The sequence below is a fragment of the Pseudopodoces humilis genome, chromosome 20 (assembly GCF_049639895.1).
Source record: "Pseudopodoces humilis isolate 2021_Gansu_Grassland_sample_001 chromosome 20, ASM4963989v1, whole genome shotgun sequence".
Classification (NCBI taxonomy): domain Eukaryota; kingdom Metazoa; phylum Chordata; class Aves; order Passeriformes; family Paridae; genus Pseudopodoces; species Pseudopodoces humilis.
In genome coordinates, this window is record NC_142219.1 from 3,801,091 (window position 1) to 3,818,621 (window position 17,531).

The window sequence follows — 17,531 nt, forward strand, 5'->3', positions numbered from 1 at the left end:
CGGGGGTGAAGATAAAGCAGGGAGGAAATAAATATAAAAATGAATATAAAAATAAATATATAAATGAATATATAAATAAATATAGAAACAAATATAAAAATGAATATAAAAAATATATATAAATGAATATATAAATGAGTATATAAATAAATATATAAATAAATATAAAAATAAATATATAAAGGAATATATAGATGAATATAGAAATAAATATATAGATGAATATATAAATAAATATATAAATGATTACATAAATGAATATGTAAATGAATATAAAAATGAATATGTAAATGAATGTAAAAATAAATATATAAATGAATATATAAATAAATATATAAAAGAATATGTAAATAAATATATAAATGAATGTACAAATGAATATGTAAATAAATATAAAAATAAATGTATAAACGAACATAAAAATGAAAGTATAAATAAATATAAAAATGAATATATAAATAAATATACAACCCTCCCTGCTTTGATCTGCTGGAGGATCTGCCAGACTGCCAAACTGCACTTCCAATTCCACAAAAAGAAAAAAAAAAAAAAAATCCAACTGGCTCTTTTATTTTCGAAGAGGGGCTAAAAAAAGGAGAGTGGAAGTGCCAGGGATTTAGAACAGACAAGTGCAGGTGTTGCTTTGTTTCATTTCTGGAAAGCCACTTTTAGATCTGATTTTCAAATTGCTGCTGCTTTTTGTGAATCTCCAAGGAAGGTGTCAAGACAGATCAGCTTGAAAGTCCCTGTGCTGCTCTCTCCAAGTATTTTGCATAAGTGAGGCAATTCTTTTGCTAAATAAAAACACGGAGTTGGGCCTGGAAGAGAAGAAAATGTCCATCAAGGATCCAGATGATGCCAATCAACACTCAGCTTTCAGTGCTGCAATATTTTCCCGGCTGAAGGCAGGGAAAAGCTCCATCCTTCAAGGGTTTCTCTCTTCAGGGATTTCTGTTTAAATCCCCCATGAAAAGCGGGGTTTTCACCAGGGGTTTACTTGCAGCTGGGGGAAACCTTTTATAGGGAAGAGGTGAAATCTGGAGGAATGAGGAACTTTCCTCCCTCAAGGTCTTGGCCAGAGGCAGCGTGGTCCTGGCTGGTGCCTGGGGGTCAGGAGGTCTTTAGGGTTTGGGAAGGGCTGCCAGACTTTGGGATATGCAGGAAATGGGAAGTGGGAGGGGCAGCAGCTCCCACGGCTTTTGGTGGATGCTGCAGGTGAGGAGGGCGTGGGGATCCTAAAGCTCATCCCATTCCACCCCTACCATGGGCAGGGACTCCTTCCACTATCCCAGGCTGCTCCAAGCCCCTTCCAGCCTGGCCTTGGACACTCCCAGGGATCCAGGGGCAGGCAGCCACAGCTCTCTGGGCACCCTGTGCCAGGGGCTCTCACCCTCACAGGGAACAATTCCTTCCCAATATCCCATCCATCCCTGCCTCTGGCAGTGGGATTCCCTGTGTCCTGTCCCTCCATGCCTTGCTCCAAGTCCCTCTCCAGCTTTCCTGGAGCTCCTTTAGGTCCTGGAAAGGGCCCCAAGGTTTCCCTGGAGCCTTCCCTTCTCCAGGTGAACATTCCCAGCTCTCCCAACCCAGCTCCAGCAGCTCCAGGCCCTCCCTGTGCTGGGATCCCAGAGCTGGGGAATCTCACCAGAGCAGGGAGGAGAGGACCTGCAGCGGTCTGGGATGGGATGGGATGGGATGGGATGGGATGGGATGGGAAAGGGGATGGAACATGAGGGTGGGAGAGGGTTGGGGAGGAGAATGAATGGAAGAGACACGGAGGAGAGGACGAGCCCGCGGCTGCCGCTGCCCCCCCAGCCGGCTGCGGGAGGGGAGTGCCGGGGGAGCCGAGCGGCTGCGCCTGGGAGGGGGGCGGCTCCTTGGGGCGCGGAGCGGGGCGGCTCCGGCCGTGTCCCCTCCCGTGTCCCCTCCCGTGTCCCCTCCCGTGTCCCCTCCCGTGTCCCCTCCCCGCGCCGCCCCGCGCCCTCCGCAGTGCTGCCGCCGGAGCCGCGCAGCGCCAGCGCGGCCGTGAGCGGGGAGCGGCCCCGAGACCCCGAACCCCCGGCACCCCGAACCCCCGGCACCCCGAACCCCCGGCACCCCGGCCCAGGTAAGCGGCGATCGGGGCTCCCCCGGCGCCGCAGCGGGGCGTGGCAGCGGGGAGGGGGTCTCAGGAGGGACGGGGATGGAGGATGCAGCTCGGGGGGGGTCGGGATGCGCGGCCGGGGCTGTTCCTCGCCCCCGCGCCCCGCTCTCGGCCCGGGGAAAGTTGCGGCACCCCGGAGCGTGCGGGCGGTGGGTGACACCGGTGACACCCCCGCCCCTCACCCGGGGGTGGCCGCGGCTGGAGCGGGTCCCCGGCGGTGCGCGGGGCTGGCGGCGCCCGTGGCTGCGGGTGAGGGGGGCTCCGGGTGCTGCTGCTCGTCTTGGCCGTGTGCGGACAACTTTCAAGTGTGTCGGGCATTTGCGAGGGGTGAAGCCCCCAAAATTGGCTCTTTTCCCCCGTCGCCGGTGGGAGCTGCGGTGGCTGAGCCCCTTCCCAGAATCCTGGCAGCGGGGGGATGCGGGGAGCGCCCTGACCCTGCTGCTGGGACGTTTTGGGGTGCTCTGCTCCCTGCTGGGGCTCTGCGAGGGCATCACTGCCCGGCTCAGGGTGGTCCGTGGGCTCTGGCAGGTGCTGCTCCTTTCCCAAGTGATGCAAACGGCACCAAAAACCTTTCTGGAGTAGCCTGGAACGTCCAGGAGGCAAAAACCACCTCGGGAATGAGGCTGAGGCTGCTGGAAGCCGTCGCTCCCAAGGATGGGTTCTTCCAGAAAAGGCACCTGATTCTGTCTCTTGTTGGTGTCTTTCTGATAATTCTGGCTGTAAGCTGGAGCGGCAATTTGTCTTTGTGTGGTGATGAACACTCCTTCATTTCCCTGCTCAAACAGCTCTGAGCCAAGGCAGCTGCCCCGGCTCTGCTCGGGGCTCGGGCCATGCCACGCTCCTCCCGGGATCCTGGGAGCGAGTGTGGATCAGCCTGATCTCCTTCTCACCGGGAGCTGGCAAGAAGAGAAAAAAAATAAAACCCAAAAAATAAGATACCACAAGGCTTCCAAACACGGCCAGTTGGTTCCAGGGAGGCAGAGATGAGAACAGATGAACCATTTGCTTTAATTACTGGTATCAAAAGCCCAGGCTGCAGCTTAGCCTGAAAATAAATATTGTTAATGTTGTGACACTGGGCTCAATTTGATGATGCATCATTCATCCGGGAGGGATTGAGCGAGCCGCTGCTGGAGGGCTGACTCAGATCTGCCTCAGGGATTCCGTGGGGAGGGATCAGCCCGGGGCCGAGCCCCACAGCGGGAATTGCTGTCGCATCCCGTGGGTTTCTCCGCCGGGCATCCCGCAGGAGGGGAGCGCTGGGTGGGCGCTGCCCGCCCGCAGCAGCCTCGGGCAGCGCTGTGGCACCGCCGGGCGATGCGGTGGGAGCCGCTCGCCATCACCTGCAGGGTGAGGATCCAGAGAATCCCAGCCCCACCAGCCCCGCTTCCCTCTCCTCCATGGAGTCCCCTCTGCGCTGCCCCGGCTCCTGCTGGCCCTGGGAAAAGCACATTTTTTTGGTGTGGAGCGCTCCGAACAGCCCGGAGCTCATTGCGGGATCCGCGTGGGGTGAAACATTCCCAGCTTTGGAAAGGGCGAGGGGAGGAGAACAGGGGGAGGCTGAGGGGGCTGAGCCCGGCTCCGTGCGCCACTTTGGGGGGACTTTCCGTGGGGGATGCCAATGAGGCTGTCCCCGCGCTGCGGTGGCAGCGGTGACCCCCGGGCCAGCTCGCTGGTGGCCCCGGCTCGGTGCCCTCCTCCTGCCCGCAGCCCGGTGACGCCGCCACTGCAGTCACTGCCAATTAGCGCTGGGAGTAATGAACCTCTCCGGGTGGTCCCAGCCGAGCCTCAAGGGCTGGCGAGGGAGGGAAGGAGGGGTCTCTGCTTCCCAAGGCCGGGCTGATGAATTCCTCCGCCTTCCTCAGGGCCGGGGAGTGGCGGCGGGTGAGGCCGGGCTGGTTTTTAAGGGTTCATGTGCTGCGGGGAGCAATTCGCTTCTCCGGCCCTGGCAGGCTGGGGTGCAGCGCTGTGCTTCGGATCTGGGGTGCCGGCGGTGTCTGGCTCCGTGAGAGGGGGTTGTGGGCAGGAACTGGGGAAACTGGGAGCCCGGAGTGTCCCAGGCTGCTGCAGACCCCGGGCCGGCCCTGGGGATGCCACCCCCGCTATTGTCACCTGCGGGGTGACACCGCGGCCCTCCGCCATCCCTGCGGGGACTGTCACCCTCCCCTGGCAGTCAGCAGGACCTGCCACCTCCGAGCTCACCCGGCTGGTGCTTCCCAGCGCCGAACCTCCCGCTGTCGCTGGGCGAGGGGCCCGGCGCTGGATCCCAGCTGGAATTCTGCTCCCTGTCCCCACCGAGGGGGCGATGCCCGCTCCCTGTGCCCGAGCCCTGCAGGGATCTTCCCGTTGCTAAGCAGCTCCTGAGGATGGGCAGCACCAGCGGGTGGGCTCGGGGTGTGCCCAGACCTCACCTGGATCTGCCCCTCCGGCAGCCCAGGGTGAGTGGGATACACCCAGGAGCGCTTCATTTATTTAATATTTACCTTTTATTTTTTTTTTTTTTGCCATTGTCTTTAATCAAGAGGAGTAAATCCTTGTGACAGCATCCTAACAGTGTTCGGTTGGGAAGGGAGCTGCTGGAGGAAATGTCAACGTGCTGCTTAAATAAAATTGACTGAGCTGCTGCTCAGCTGCCTTGGGATGCAGCTTTGTCTGGAGGATGACGGGGAGCTGGGAATTCAGGGGGAGTGGAATAAAGGCAGCTCCCAGCACCTTGTGGGAATTTAAAGGCAGCAGTGGCACTAGCCAAGCCAAAAGGAATTGGTGTTCCCAAAGACTCCCAGCGGCTGTGGTGTGGATTTACCTGGAGGACATCGTTTTGCTTTTCCTGCCTCTGTCACTGTCACCTGTGGGCTGTGGCTGTCACACTGAGCTTTAATTAATTAATTAGTACCACACTGACCCGGGAAGTTGTGGGGCTGCAAGGAGAAGGGCTGAAGGATGTGGCGACCCCAGGGCTGGCTCTGGGTCTTTCCCAAAAGCTGCATTCCCAAGACCCCTCAGCCTCCGTGGGGCGGTCAGGGGTCTGATCCCACCCCGTGGCTGTCGGAAGATTTGGGAACACGGAGCTGTGACACCTGGGGCTCCCTCTGGGATTGTCCTGTCCCAGCCCAGGTGTCCGGGAGGAGCTCCAGCCCCGGCAGCTCCCAGCCAGCCGAGTTCTCCCTCCCTCCTTCCTGCTCCTCAGGGCGAGCCGGGGCCGTGGGCTGCTCCCTGAGCACCATCCATCGGGCAGCTTGCCCAGTTTTTCCCGAGCTTCCCAAAACCATTCGCACGTGGGACGAGAGAAATGACGGAAGAGCGGGATTTGAGGGAGTTTGGGCATGTGGGACCCGACGGGGCTGGGCTGCCCTCCTGCCCCTCCCTGTGGCTGATCATCTTGCAGCGTTACACGGCTGCTCCCGCAGATACTCTGGTGGACATTTTCCCTTTTTTTCCCCCCTCTGCAGGCAAATCCAGCTGTACCAAATCCTGCCTGGAGCCAGAGGACAGTGAGGACTGCCTGCCCCCATAGCCATGAACGTGTTCCATAGGGAATGGTGTGGGATGTGCAGTGGGAAAACTCCTTTTCCTGGGAAAGGACAAGCCTGGATGTTTGGAGATGCTCAGGGCACAGCTGGATGTGGGGTGTGGTGTCCGTGCCAGGTGTTTGGGCGGGATTTGGAATTCCCTGTGGTTTGCAGCCCTTCCTGGGTGCCAGGCATGGAGCAGGGCAGGGTGTGGTCCTGATGGACTTGGGAAATGGCTGGAAATGCCCCCCGGGAGCTGGGAGAGGTTTCCAGCCAAACTCGGTGTTCTGGGATGTGTGCCCTGCGTGGTGAGGAGACAATTCCATCCTGGCTCATCCCAGCTTTGGCATTTGCTCCTCACACTGCTCATCTGGGGAGGGTCTCAGTGAGTCCTTGTCACCCCAAAACGAGCCCCACCAGGCAATTCCATCCTCATCCCCTACTTTTCCATCCCCAGCTCCAGCTGTGGAGCGTAAACCTTCTCCAGTGCCAACGTGCAAACCCCACCATCCCAACAGAGGATCAGCTTGGATCCATTCCACTTCCAAACCTCCTGCTTTGTGGTGACACCCAAAAATCTCCCGCCTGGCACCGGAGCAGCAGCTTGGGTTGGTTGGTTGGGGTCTGGCTGCTGCCGCTGCTCCGTGCTCCAGGTGAGTGGATGATCCCCAAAATCTGCCTTTTTCCACCCGGATTAATCGCATCAGGCTTTGTCAATGGAAAAATTACCTCATCATTGGCACTGGCAGGTGGTGAGAGCAGCAGACTTATTCAATATTTAAGAAAGCTGCATTGCAGAGCTCAGGAGGCTGGAGGGAGAAATAGGTTGCCTGTGTCAGTGTCTGCTGCTGGAGACAATCTCTGCAGGCATCGGCTGGCAATGCCGGAAAAACCTCACCCTTGCCCCGGGAGCCCGGAAAAGAGGGAATTTTCTCTCTTCTCCTCTGGTTTGGCATTCCCAGGTGGCTTGAGGGGTGCGTGAGGGCAGCGCTGTGTACCGGGCTCTCTCTGCAGGTGTTCAGCCAAGGGCGGCTCTGGGCCCCACGGCGGGATGGGCTCATTCCATGGGGATCCCGCTGCCTTTCCAAGCCTCCCACGGCTGCTGGAGGGCGAATGGGACCTGCCAGCTCCCGACACCGCACCTGCCGGATTTCGGGTGCTGGAGGTGGACCCGCGAGGCGGCGGCTCCTGGCGCCGACCGCTCCGGGAGAGGGATCCACGGGATGCGTTCAATCCCGCTTTATTAAAGCATGACCAGATCCACGGGCTCCGTCACACAGGAGTAATGGAGCGGCGTGATTGGAGTCATGTGGCCCTTCCTTAAGGCCAGAAATTAAGACCTCACTGCTATTCCTGGCTCTGCCCGGGACGCGCCGCCTTGGCGCCGGCGGGAGCTGCCGGCATCCGTCGGAAAACCTCGGGATGAGACAGCTCCTCACATCCCCACCGACACCAGGGCGGCAGATCCGAGACCCTCCGGGGTCAGCCAGACCCTGGAAAGTCTTGGCACACTCCTAGGTCGGGATATTTCCATTTCATTAAGGAAATGCTGCTGCATCCCATCGATCCCCGCTTGGATGGCCACATCCTGGTGCTCGGGAGCCAGGGCTTGGCAGGGGTGGGGAAAAACCACCTGAGCCGTTATTTCGTTCTTCCCCGCTCGCTAAAAACGCCGGAGGAAGCATTAGGGCAAGCGGGGGTAGTTGCTGGAAGTAATGCAAAGTAGATTTTCCAAATCTATTATTTATAGGCGGAGAAAGGGATTGTGTATTCCTTCAGGAACCGGCCCCGGGCTCCGCTCCACCCGCAGCAAAGCGGAACGCTCACGGCCTCGCTGCTCTTAGCGGAAAGTTCCAGTCGGGGAAAGGAGTTTTCCCTCCTGGTCCCTCCCCGTTGGGAAAACCAGGGATTTTCCCCTCTTTTCCCCAGCTGCAGGGTTGGGGTGGACATTCCTGCCCCGTGTGACCTTGGGAGGGTCCCCGCCTGCCTCTCCCCAAAAACGGGTGGTGGCATCGTGGTGCCGCCCGTGCTCCCTGTCCCATCTGTGCCCACCCCGGGACCCCCCGGCTGTGCTGGGACGCTTCATTCCCAGCGGGAATTCGCTGCTGCAGTGCGGACTGTGGAGGTGGCGGGGGGGACCTAAATGAACAATTTGCTTCGTTAAGTGACCTTGTTAATGGGAGCCTTCTGGTTTGGCACGGGAACAGGCGCTGTGTGAACCAGCAGAGCACTAATTACCCACGTGCTTCACTTCTCCTGCTTTTCCAAAAATACTTTCTTACATCCCGAAGTTTTCCGTGAAGCCAAGGTGAGCCTCAAGGCTCCACTGACTCCTCAGGGAGCGATGAGGAACCCCTGCAATACTGCAGAGAGTTTTCCCCCACCCTTTTTCTTTTTTTTTTGGGAAAGTTGGGTGTTCTTTCCTGGCTTGGAGCTGGTGATTTCAGCGGGGAAGTTTTGCAAGCTCCCGTTTTCCATCATTTCCTCGGTATAATCTCCCCAGTTTCTCTGCTGGAGTTGCTTTGTGCCCTGCCAAGGTGAATTTACAGGTTTGGGCAGAGCTCTGGTCCTGCTGGGATGCCGGAGTTGAGACCTGGTGGGATGAGGGGAACTGAGAGGTGCCTTCCAAGCAGGGAGGGATCCAAGGCAGCGTCATCCCAGGGCAGCAGGATGGGAAGGTGAATGATCCATGGGCTGGGAGCAGCCTTGCTGCCCGTGGCTCTGCAGAGGGGATTTTTGTGAATTTTTTAGCTCTGCTGCAGGTAAATCTATCAAATTTGTGGTTTGATGAATGGATCCATCCATCCCCATCCCCCTGCAGTGGGTGGAGGGACAAAACCCCTCCAGGAAAATGGGAATAAAGGATCAATCAGGCTGTGGATTTGACATCCATTGGTATTTTCAGGAGAAGGGTTTGAAGAACCCTTTCGGATGAACCTCTGGGGAGGAGTGGACAGACCCTCCTGATCGAATCCTGGCGCTATCTTTTCCCTCCTGGATCCACTTGGCAAAAATTTCAGTGGACCAAAGTGAAAAAGGAGGTTTATTTTCCAGAGGGAATGTGGTTTGGGAAAGGACAGCGAGGCGTGCTGGAATTTGGGCAGAAAGTTTCCTTGTTTGTAGCTGTTTCTCTAGAATGGAGCCCCCTCTTCCCTCCTGGCCCTGAAGCCTCATAATTAATGTGAGGTTGGGGATTCATTAATTACATCCAGGCTGTGCTGCCCTCCTGGGAAGGAGGCAACTCCTGCATCTCAATATCCAGACAGCCACTAAAGCGACATTCCCGCTCCAAACCCTCTTAATCCCACAAACAAACCCTTTCCCGGCGTGACTTTTAGGGATTTTTGTTGTTTTCTACCCTCCAGCCTGGCTGGGAGCTCCTCTTCTTCACCTGGGAGCAAAGCGATTGAAGTCCCTGCTGTGCTGGCTTGGGGACGGTCAGCGGGGCGCCGGTGTCCCCAAGCTCATGCCCGGGGTGGCCGGCGATGACCGACGCGGTGCTGGGCGGCTCCTCTGACCGGTGGATGTGCCCCAGTGACAGAACCATGTCCCTCCGAGCCAGGTGAGGCCACAGGGACAGGCTGGGTGGTGGCACCGTGGGGGACACCGGGAATTGGTTTGGGCGCTGTTGGGTGGGGACATTTTGCTGCGTTTGCGCCCCGAGCGAGGCGGTGGGGACAGAGCCGGGCTGTGTGACCTGCTGCTGTCCCTCTGTCCTGGCACGAGGTGAGGCCACGTCCCCTCTGGAGCACATCTCGGGCTGGGGGCTGGGTTTTGTCAGGGTCTGAGGCACAGAGTGTCCCCTTATCTCTGACACCAAGCTCTGCCATCCAGGAAAACACCATGAAAACAACAGCTAAACAGAAAAGCTAAAAGTGTGTGTGGATTAGAGAGTTTTCTTAAGTCACTGGGTGAAAAAGTTAAAGTTTAGAGTTTAAACTCGTTTAGAGAGCAGAAGACAAGATGGAGGATTTAGGGTGTTGTCTCTTTTCCTCCTTCTTTCTTCTTCATCTTCTTCTTCTGGAAGTTTTTGAGTAGCAGGAAGTGATTGGATAGAAAATTCCGCAGTGCAGCACACAGGTGTTGGGTCACTGGGTCAATGAAACATAAAAATAATATCATAAAATATAGAAATATAGAAAATATAGAAATATAGAAAAATAATGTACGTGTCCATTGTTAATTGAGTGAAAATAAGTATAAAGATAAAGAGACTGCGTAGTTCAGGGCCATTTTGTGCTATTCAAGCCAAACTTCAGCCAAAGCTGGGGTCGGTTGAACTTGTGCAGAAGGTCTGGGGAAGACCTGCCAAGTCTTTGATAAGATATATTAATAAACCTGAGAAACAAGAAGCTAATGAGCCTTTTGGATGATCCTTTCTGGAACAAAACTGAGATGAGAGAAACTCCCCTTTGAGGGGGTGTCCCAGAGGGGCTCAGCCCTGAGGAGATCCCACAGCGACAGGTTTGGTGCCTGGAGGTTTGGGGTCGCTCTTTGGGGGCGCTGGGGCTCTGTGGGGAGGGACCAGGAGTTGGGGACTGTCACCCTGAGGTGGGATGGGCTCTCCTCATCCCTGCTCTCACCTAATCCTTGTCCCCTCTCTTTCCCTGTGCTTCCCAGCAGTGAGAAGGAGCAGTAAGTATCTCCCTTGCTTTTATTTTCCACTTATTCCTCTTTCCCTGCTGCTCTGACGGTCTGAGAGCAGGAAAAAAACTGGGTTTGGATGCAAAAAAAAAAAATTAAGTTTGGGAAGCGTCGCGCAGGGTTTTAATGAACTTAAGGCTCAAGATCGTGTGGGTCTGTTCAATCCAGAGGGGAGAAGAGCCAGGAAAGGTTTTTGGAAGAGCAGGAAGGTGAGGAATGTTTGCCTTCTGCACCCCTGAGTGGCAGACGTTACCCTGTCACCAGGTTAGCGCTGCCTGACGCCCAGGCTGGGAGAGAGGATCTTTGGGAATGATGTTAGAGGGAAAAACGCTCCCGTGCTTGGAGAAATGTTCCCAAAAAAAAAAGCCACCCACTCCTGCGCCACCGCCCCGGTCCCGCGGCTGCCAGGCAAACCTGGTGATCCAGGGCGCCAAAGGAAAAGCGGGAATAATGGGAATATTTCTGAAAATGAGTTTTCCCTCCGTATGAAACCCCCTGAAAGCGGAGAGCGGAGCTGGGAGCCGCGGGTTGGATGGGATCTGGAAGATGGGGAGCTGGGCTGGGTTCGGGGTTTGGGAAGTGGTGCCTGGGCACTGCCGGGGGTGGGAATGGATCCATGGCTGGATCCCTGTTCCCGCTGTCTCGGCAGGCTCCCGGCGGGCTGGGCAGCGCAGCCCGAGCGGCAGCGCAAGGGCGAGGAGCTGACGGATGAGGAGAAGGAAATCATCAACCGGGTGATCGCCCGCGCCGAGAAGATGGAGGAGATGGAGCAGGAGCGCATCGGGTAAGGCGGCGCTGGGGACACCGAGGGACGGGGACGGAGGGACCCCGAGCCCGCCGGGGCAGCGGGAGGAGGCTCTGCTTGGCTGCTTTCCTGGGCAGCAGCCTCTGCACTGCGGTGCTTCTCCCGAATGGAGCCTGCGGGGGATCTTTGGGCCTCGGCCAGGAGGAACCTGTGAGCAGGGAGGGAGCGGCTCCGGGTGCCGCTGGTGCTCCGGGGGGCTGGAACCAGGAGCTCTGCTCTCATCCCGGCTTTTTTTCAGTCCAAAAGGGATCCTCGGGAGCAGCTCAGTGCTTGTCCAGAGCTGAGCCAGAGCACGGAGGAGTTTGGTCCCCGTTCCGGGAATGCGGGTGGAGGGGGGATGGATCCATCCCGGTGGTTAATCCCACTCTGCAAGGAGCTGTGTGTGAGGCTCAGGAGGGCTGAGTGATGCTCAGAGCTGCTGGAGGGTCCTGGGGTCCCCACAGCCACTGGTGCCTCATTTTCCACCAGGAGCACTCCCGGTGCCCGTGCAGAGGGTGGGAAGTGCCCGTGTTTCCTTTCCGTGGATGCCGAGGTATCCATCCCCTTGCCCTGCTGGGAATGGTTTTCCAGAGGGGATCGTCATAATCCCGTTGGGATCACACCTGTTTCCCTGACGGTTTCTCCTTGCCGAGTTCAAGCATCCACCGCTCCTTTTCTTTTTCCTAGCAGGGAAAACACTCAGGCTCAGGCAGGAACCACACTCCCCACTGCTCTGGGAAGTGCCAAATTCCCTCTCACAGCTCAGGGACAGTTTGCTGCCCCTCAAATATTGGGGTACAATGCTCTGGCTGCATTTATTTCCTCATTTCTTAGAAATCCTTGCTTAGGAGGATCCGTGAGCATCCTGGGAAGGTTTTGCCTCTCCAGGGGCTGCTCTCCCTGCCCGTGCCCCATGGATGTGCTGCTCCCTCAGAGCCTCTGGGGGCTCATTTTCCATCATTTTCCATCATTTTCCAGCACACAGCACTTCCCTCTCGCGGCTTTTTTGGCAGAAGCCAGGTGAAAGTGGCCCCGAGTGGCCGGGGATTCACAAACCTCTTTCCCTGGCCTTGCCCTTTTGCTGCCCGGTAAGAATTCCCTTCCAACGCCACGCTCCTTGGATGAGGCATAAATCATCCTGGGGAGACTTTGTGCAGCTGGCTCCCAGCCCTTCCCTTTCTCCTTCTTTGCCGAGCCGGAGGAGGTTTGCTCATCCTCATTCATGAAAAGCCGGGCGGAGGGGCCGGGAGCCGGGAATTGTGGCGGATGTGCAGCCGCAGCTGATCCCCCTCCTGCGTGGAGGCGTAGCGGGAGCCGTGCCAGCCCCTTTGTGTTTGTTGGCTTGCACAACAAGAGCTGTAGGATGTTCAGCCCCGGGAATGTGGGACAGCGGCTGGATCAGCCTCGGGCGGAATCATCCGTTCGGGAGCGGCTCGGGCGTTATCCAGGATTGCTCCTTCTGTCACAAAATAATCCGGGTTTGCCAGGCTGGCCTCTGGCAGGGAGGACCTTGGTTGGCCAGGCTGCTTTAGGGAGCTGCTCCTGGAAATCCTGATTTTTTTTCTGGATTTTCTGGGATTTTTCTATTCCCGTAAAGGGAAAAACAAATCCATTAAAACTCACCCAGAGGAGCTGTGGCTGCCCTAATCCCTTGGAAGTGTCCAAGGCTGTGTTGGAGCAAGCTGGGATAGTGGAGGGTGTCCCTGCCCATGGTTTCCAACCCAAACCATTCTATTATTCCATGAAAACACCGCTTTTAGCTAATACAAGGAATAGCTCACACGGGGTGAGATTCCAGAGGGGGAATATGTGGTGAATACTTGGAGTTGCCTCAATAAGTGGAGGTGTTCGAGGGATTCGAGCTTCACACCCCAATCCTTGAGGAATCCTGAATCCCACGGCTGGGGCTGTGGATGAACCTCCTCACGCCCCAAATCCTTCCCAATTTTCTGCTCTCCATCTCCTGTATCCTCCATCCCACCCGTCCCCCCGTCTTGGGAACAAATCGATGTCTCTTGTTGAGCTGTTGTTTGTGGAATTGGACTTGGTGTCAAACCCAGCTCAAATTAATCCCGTGAAGGAGTATTTTTAGCTCCGAGGGCGGATGGATCCTGCGGGATACGTGAGCTGGATGCTGATGAGGGCTGGAGGACAGGGACACTTGGTGTTGGGGGGATTTTTTTTTTTTGTCTCATGGCGCAGAGAAGGGTGAGAGGAGCTGGAATCATCTTGAACATGACACAGCAGGAGCACGTCGGGCCGGAGCTGCCGGACCTCAGAGCTGCAGGACGATCAGGATCATCCTTCGGGATGAGGGGCTGGAAGTTTTAGGGGAAAGGGATGATCCATGTGGGTGAGGATGGATCCATTCTTGCCCTGCCTCGCTCTGTGCTCGGGGGTCTCTGCGACACTCCGGTGTCACAGTGCTGCTATTCCAGCCGCAATCCATGAGGATCCTGTTTTCCAGCTGCCACAGGAGCACCTGCAGGCACTAATTGACTCCGTTCTGCATCTCTAATTGGGGGCCATCAATAACCCAGCCGGGCCTAATGAGTTCCAGCACGCTCCTGGCATTGAGGGAAAGATCTGAAACCATCCCAAGGTAGAAACGGATATTTCCGGAGAGCATGGAGCTGGCTCTCCCAGAGGGGAGGTGACAGCTGGCTCTGCCTGTGTCCCCATGGCTCCCACCTTTGCTCCAAGAGGAGCAGCTCTGGAGCGGGATTGGGTTTTAATTTGGCTGCTCATGGCTGGGATGAGACAGGGATAACGCGGGAGCAGATGGAAGTCCCCGGGGATGAAGTCATTAACCTCGGTGGCAGGGAAACTGTCTGGGGACCACAGCCTGGGATCTTCATCAGCACAGCAAATAAAATTCGGGCTCAAGGCAGGGCAGGGAGGTTACAGGAGTGTCTCCTGGGATGCCAGTTTCTGGAGGAGATTACTGGGGGACAGCTTGCGCTGCTTGGGATTTTGTGGGGGTTTGGTTGAGATTTTCCCCTCCAAAAAAAAAAACCTCTCTCCTCTCTGATTTCCAAGACTGCAAAAATGACCACCCTGCTGTAGCACATTCTGCAAGCACCTGGAGGAGCATGGAATGGGATACCTGGGAAAACTCTGTGGGAGTCTTCTCCTGAGGGCCTGGAAAAGCCCCAGTGGCGCTTCACCTTTAGCTCCCTTGGAGGGGAGGAAAATTGCTTCTCATTTCTCATCCCCATTTTAATTATGTTTCCCTTAATCTGGAGCTGGGCTGCTTTTCTTGTCCCTTTTCCACCAGGAAAATGAGCCTTAATTTAATATTCAGCCCTTTAAGGCACTCGATTTCCCCACGGAGACGAGGCCGGGCCTCATTCTGGAGGCTCCTGGTGACCTCCTTTGTGTTTCACTGGAATTTTTTTCGCCATGGATGTGGTGTCTGAGCCCATCCCTGCTGCTTTCTGCACGGCACTGAGGAGCACTGATCCTTCCCCGTGGATCAGCTCCTTCTCCCACCCTTTTTGCCGCATTAAAAGTCCTCCCTGACACGATTTAAAGCCCCTTAAGGACATCTTGGCCATTCGTTTCTGCAGTGCTGATGAATATTTAAGCACAGCAAACTCCTGCTCCGTTGTTAAGTCTCGTTTCCTGGGATCATCAGCACTTCATCCCGGTCACTCTGTCCCTCTTTCCATCCCTCTTCTCCTGCTGCAGTGCTGAGAGTTCCATGGAATCGTTTGGGTTGGAAAAGACCTCTGAAGTCGTGGAGTCCAGCCCTAAACCCAGCTCTGACAAAGCTGATTCTGTCCCCTCCAGGGCTGAACCCAGCCTAAGGTCACCCTTCATCCCTGTGGGATCCTTTTCCTGCCACAGATCATGGGGAATGTTGGGATGCGCCCCTGAGTCCTTCCCTGCCTGTCCCAGGGCTCTGGAATGCGGCAGGAACACGAAGGAATGTTCCTCAGTGCCCTGGGGCCGTTCATCTTCCCCCTTCCAAACCGTATTCCTGGGATTGGGCTGATCTCCATCATCTGGGTCCTGTCTCTCTCCCATCAGTGCCTAATCCCTGAAATCCCTGTTTCCCTGGCAGGTGAGGGATGCTCTCCCCATCCCCGGGGCTGTCCCTGAGCCAGCTCCCTGCCACAGGCTCCGGTTACTCCACTCCCAGATTTTTTTCCCCTTATTTTAACAATTGGAAGGACATTTCCTGCTCTTTGAATTCCACCTGGCAGAGGCCAGAGGGGTGGGCAGAGGAAGATGCTGCTGGAGCCGTGGAAGGGAGAGGGATGAGCTGGAGGGTTGGTTATGTGCAATAAAAGCGAGGAGGAAATGATACCCAGTGGAGAGAAAAGCTTTTGGGGAAGGCAGAAATCTCATTCCCGGTGAGGGCAGGGCTTCCCTTGGTTATTAGTGGGAGGATGGGGTGGATTTGGACCTCTGGAGATGCTGGATGAGAGACAAACCTGAGCTTTTTTCTCCCAGTTATTGCCTTTATCAGGAGCTTCCCAGCCCAGGGGTTTGGGCACAACCCCTCCTTTTCCAGGGCCAGGTTCACAGCAGGACTTGAAATTGAACTTTCCCTACAGTTCTCTCCCAGCAGCGTTTGAGTCATGGGGGAATAAAAAAAAAAAAAAAAAAAAAAAAGCCTAATTTCTCCCTCTTGAATGGATGTTTTAATTAGGGAATGTACTTGGCTTGCAAGTGGTGCCACAGGTGTGTCCTGGCTGCTGAGCTCTTCCAGTGGTTCAAAAATCCCACTTAAGGAGCAGCTCCTTGTAAATGAGAGCCCGGGAGAGATTTTTGCAGCTAAATAATGAATCTCTTGAAATGCAAAGGCTTTTTCCTCTTTTTTTTCCAATTTTTTTTTTTTCCCCTCCCTTTGATTGTGCCATTTGTTCCAGTTTCTATAATAAGTTTGTTTGGGCTTGCAGATTTCCAACTGGAAGCTGCTTTGCTTGGAGCTGCTGCAGCGCAGCAGGGAGGAATTGCAGAGGATTTGGGGTTTGGCTTCCTTATAAAAGAGAGGTTTTTTCCCCCAAAAAATGCTCCCCCTCGGTGAGGTGAGGATCACACGTTCCATGGGATGTGGGCTGGGGTTAATTCCTTTTAAATAGCACTTGGGGAACAGCCAGAATCGGGGTTTTAATTGGAATTGCTGGCTGGGTGTTGATGGATGCAGCTCTGCTGGAGTCTCTGGGATTTCTGTGTTTGCCGCAGGCTCTGGAGCCTGGGAGGGCCCCAGGCGGCTCCAGAGCTGGGTCATTCCCTAGGAAGGAACCACCTGTGGATGTGAAGGGCAGGGATGGACCACGGCACCTCTCAAGTAAATCCCAGAGCGGTTTGGGTTGGAAGGACCTCAGATCTCCTCTGATTCCACGGGCAGGGCCACCTTCCACCAGCCCAGCTTGCTCCAAACCCCATCCCACCCCAGAGCAGGGAGTTAGGCTGGCAGTGGGAGAGCACAAAACGCCCCTGCTGTGGTTCAGAGGCTGCCAGCACAAGGATGGGAACCAGCATCGCTGGATCTCCAACCCCACGTCCTCCTGCTGCCGTCAGGAACCCGTGAGCTCTCCCATCTGCTGTCTGGTGACACCAGAGCTGTGACAACAGAGCCTTGTCCCCACTGCTGGCTCTGTCTGGCTCTGCTGCTGCCCACCCAGCCCGGCTTCCAGCTGGGAACAGGCTGCAGGATCAGCTGGAGGTGTCGGGAGGCTCCTCCGCAGCGGCAGCCGGAGCCCAGAGGGATCGGCCCCTGCCTGGGGAGCAGTGGGAGAACCCCGGCTGCCTTTTGGCAGAGTTGATGTGTTAACATGGCTTTGGCTTGGATAATTTGTGGAATCAGGGATCCACATCCCTGAGCCTGGCTGGGCTTGGTGGCTTTGAGATGCTCCCATTGACTGCAGCGAGGCCTTTTTGGGCTGTGATGGGTGGCACGTCCAAAAATGCTTTATTTTGGGAGGAAATTCCTCCCTGGGAGAGCGGTGAGGCTCTGGCACAGGTTGCTCATCCCTGGAAGTGCCCAAGGCCAGGCTGGAACAGCCTGGTCTAGTGGGAGGTGTCCCTGCCCATGGCAGGGGTGGAACTGGATGATTTTAAGGTTCCTCCAAACCAAAACTGCTCCATGCTCCTCTAATTTCCCCTCCTCCTGCTGCTGTTCCTTTATTCGACTTTCCCCCATGGAATTCTGGCCGTCCAACACCAACCCCAGAGTCATTTTTCGTGTGTGCAGGGAACTTGTGGATGGTTTCTGAGCATTTCAGAGGCGCTGGCAGCGAGTCACCACAAATCCGAAGCTGTCACCACACGTGGGAAAATATCTTTTCAACGCCGGGTGGTTTTTTTCCGCCGCGGCTCCGTCGGATCTGGGTCAGGCTGCCACGGGGGGCTGCTCTCTCCGGTGGGCTCGGGTCTCCTCCTCCCTTTCTTCATTCCTTCCTCACTCAATGGCATAAATAATGCAGCTTTTTTTTCCCCT

General features: G+C 55.7%; 1 protein-coding gene across 1 annotated transcript in view; it reads left to right on the top strand.

Annotated features, from left to right (window-relative positions):
• The first annotated feature begins 2,011 nt into the window (after positions 1-2,011).
• Positions 2,012-17,531, top strand: part of RPH3A (rabphilin 3A) — a 29,666-nt gene continuing 14,146 nt past the window's right edge. Inside the window, exons 1-4 of the mRNA XM_088065192.1 lie at positions 2,012-2,107; positions 9,018-9,214; positions 10,273-10,287; positions 10,946-11,080. Of these exons, the coding sequence (XP_087921318.1) occupies positions 9,138-9,214; positions 10,273-10,287; positions 10,946-11,080 (227 nt within the window). The 5' untranslated portion in view covers positions 2,012-2,107; positions 9,018-9,137. The remainder of the gene's footprint in view (positions 2,108-9,017; positions 9,215-10,272; positions 10,288-10,945; positions 11,081-17,531) is intronic.